Genomic DNA, 904 nt, shown 5'->3' with positions numbered 1-904 from the left:
GCGCTACGTGGCCATCAAGTATCCGTTAAAAGCCCGGGAAATTTTATGTTGTAGAAACGCGCTGGTGGTTTGCGCGCTCATTTGGCTGGTCACGTGCTCGTTCAGCGCCGCGTTCCACCGCGTGGACGAACCGAAACAAAATACTACGATCAAGTGCTTTCAGAAAAACAAAGAAGAGGAATTACCGTTGGCCTTCATTTTGGTTATAAACATCATTGGGTTCCTGGTGCCGTTCCTTATTATGTTGTTCTGCTCCGTTACAGTCATTTTGAAATTAAAGAAACAGTTAGCAATCGGATCCCGCTGTGAGAAGCTCCAGTGTATGTTCATCATGGCCGCCAATCTGGCTGTTTTCGTCATATGTTTTTTTCCCATCCACTTCGGCTTTTTCCTCAAGTACGTCATGCAGGCTCATAGGCACGAGTGTGGCGCGCAGTTTTTCGCGCATAATTTCGTTCACGGCGCGATGTGCGTGTCCAGCATGAACTGTGCTCTCGACTGCTTCAGTTATTATTTTGCCACCAAAACATCGTGGAAATTGTGCACCTCGAAACAAACTGCAAGAGAGGAATATAAGTGCAATTATTACAGGGTCGCACAATGACTTCTGGGAAACTTCCCTGCTGGAAAGACCAGCTAAAACCAGCCTAAACTGGTTGGCTGGTCTTAGCTGGCCTGACCAGCTAAAGAAGTGGCCAAAACCCCTCTAAAACCAACCTGCTGACCAGCTAAAACCAGCTTAGGCTGGTTTTAAGCTGTTTTTTTTCCAGCAGTTTGACAAGTTTGAAGTTTGTAATAAACCTCGCAATATACTGTATATTTTATTTTGGCAACTTTGTAAGTGGTCTCATAAAACACTGAGTTTATGGAACATTAAATTAGTGTTTGTTAAAAAAAAAAGAAC

The 904-nt window shown here is 44.0% G+C and overlaps 1 protein-coding gene across 1 annotated transcript; it reads left to right on the top strand.

Annotated features, from left to right (window-relative positions):
* Window positions 1-4: 4 nt before the first annotated feature.
* On the top strand, window positions 5-651 carry LOC107735648 (G-protein coupled receptor 55-like; the record flags this gene model as incomplete). The annotated part of the gene is made up of 1 exon (XM_016547269.1): window positions 5-651. A coding segment is annotated over one exon (600 nt), but the record flags the coding sequence as incomplete, so codon positions are not given.
* Window positions 652-904: the final 253 nt, after the last annotated feature.

The sequence above is a fragment of the Sinocyclocheilus rhinocerous genome, unplaced genomic scaffold (assembly GCF_001515625.1).
Source record: "Sinocyclocheilus rhinocerous isolate Xijiao unplaced genomic scaffold, SAMN03320098_v1.1 C36206840, whole genome shotgun sequence".
Taxonomy (NCBI): domain Eukaryota; kingdom Metazoa; phylum Chordata; class Actinopteri; order Cypriniformes; family Cyprinidae; genus Sinocyclocheilus; species Sinocyclocheilus rhinocerous.
Note: the sequence above shows the minus strand (reverse complement) of the source record. Positions and strands in the feature narration are given on the sequence as shown.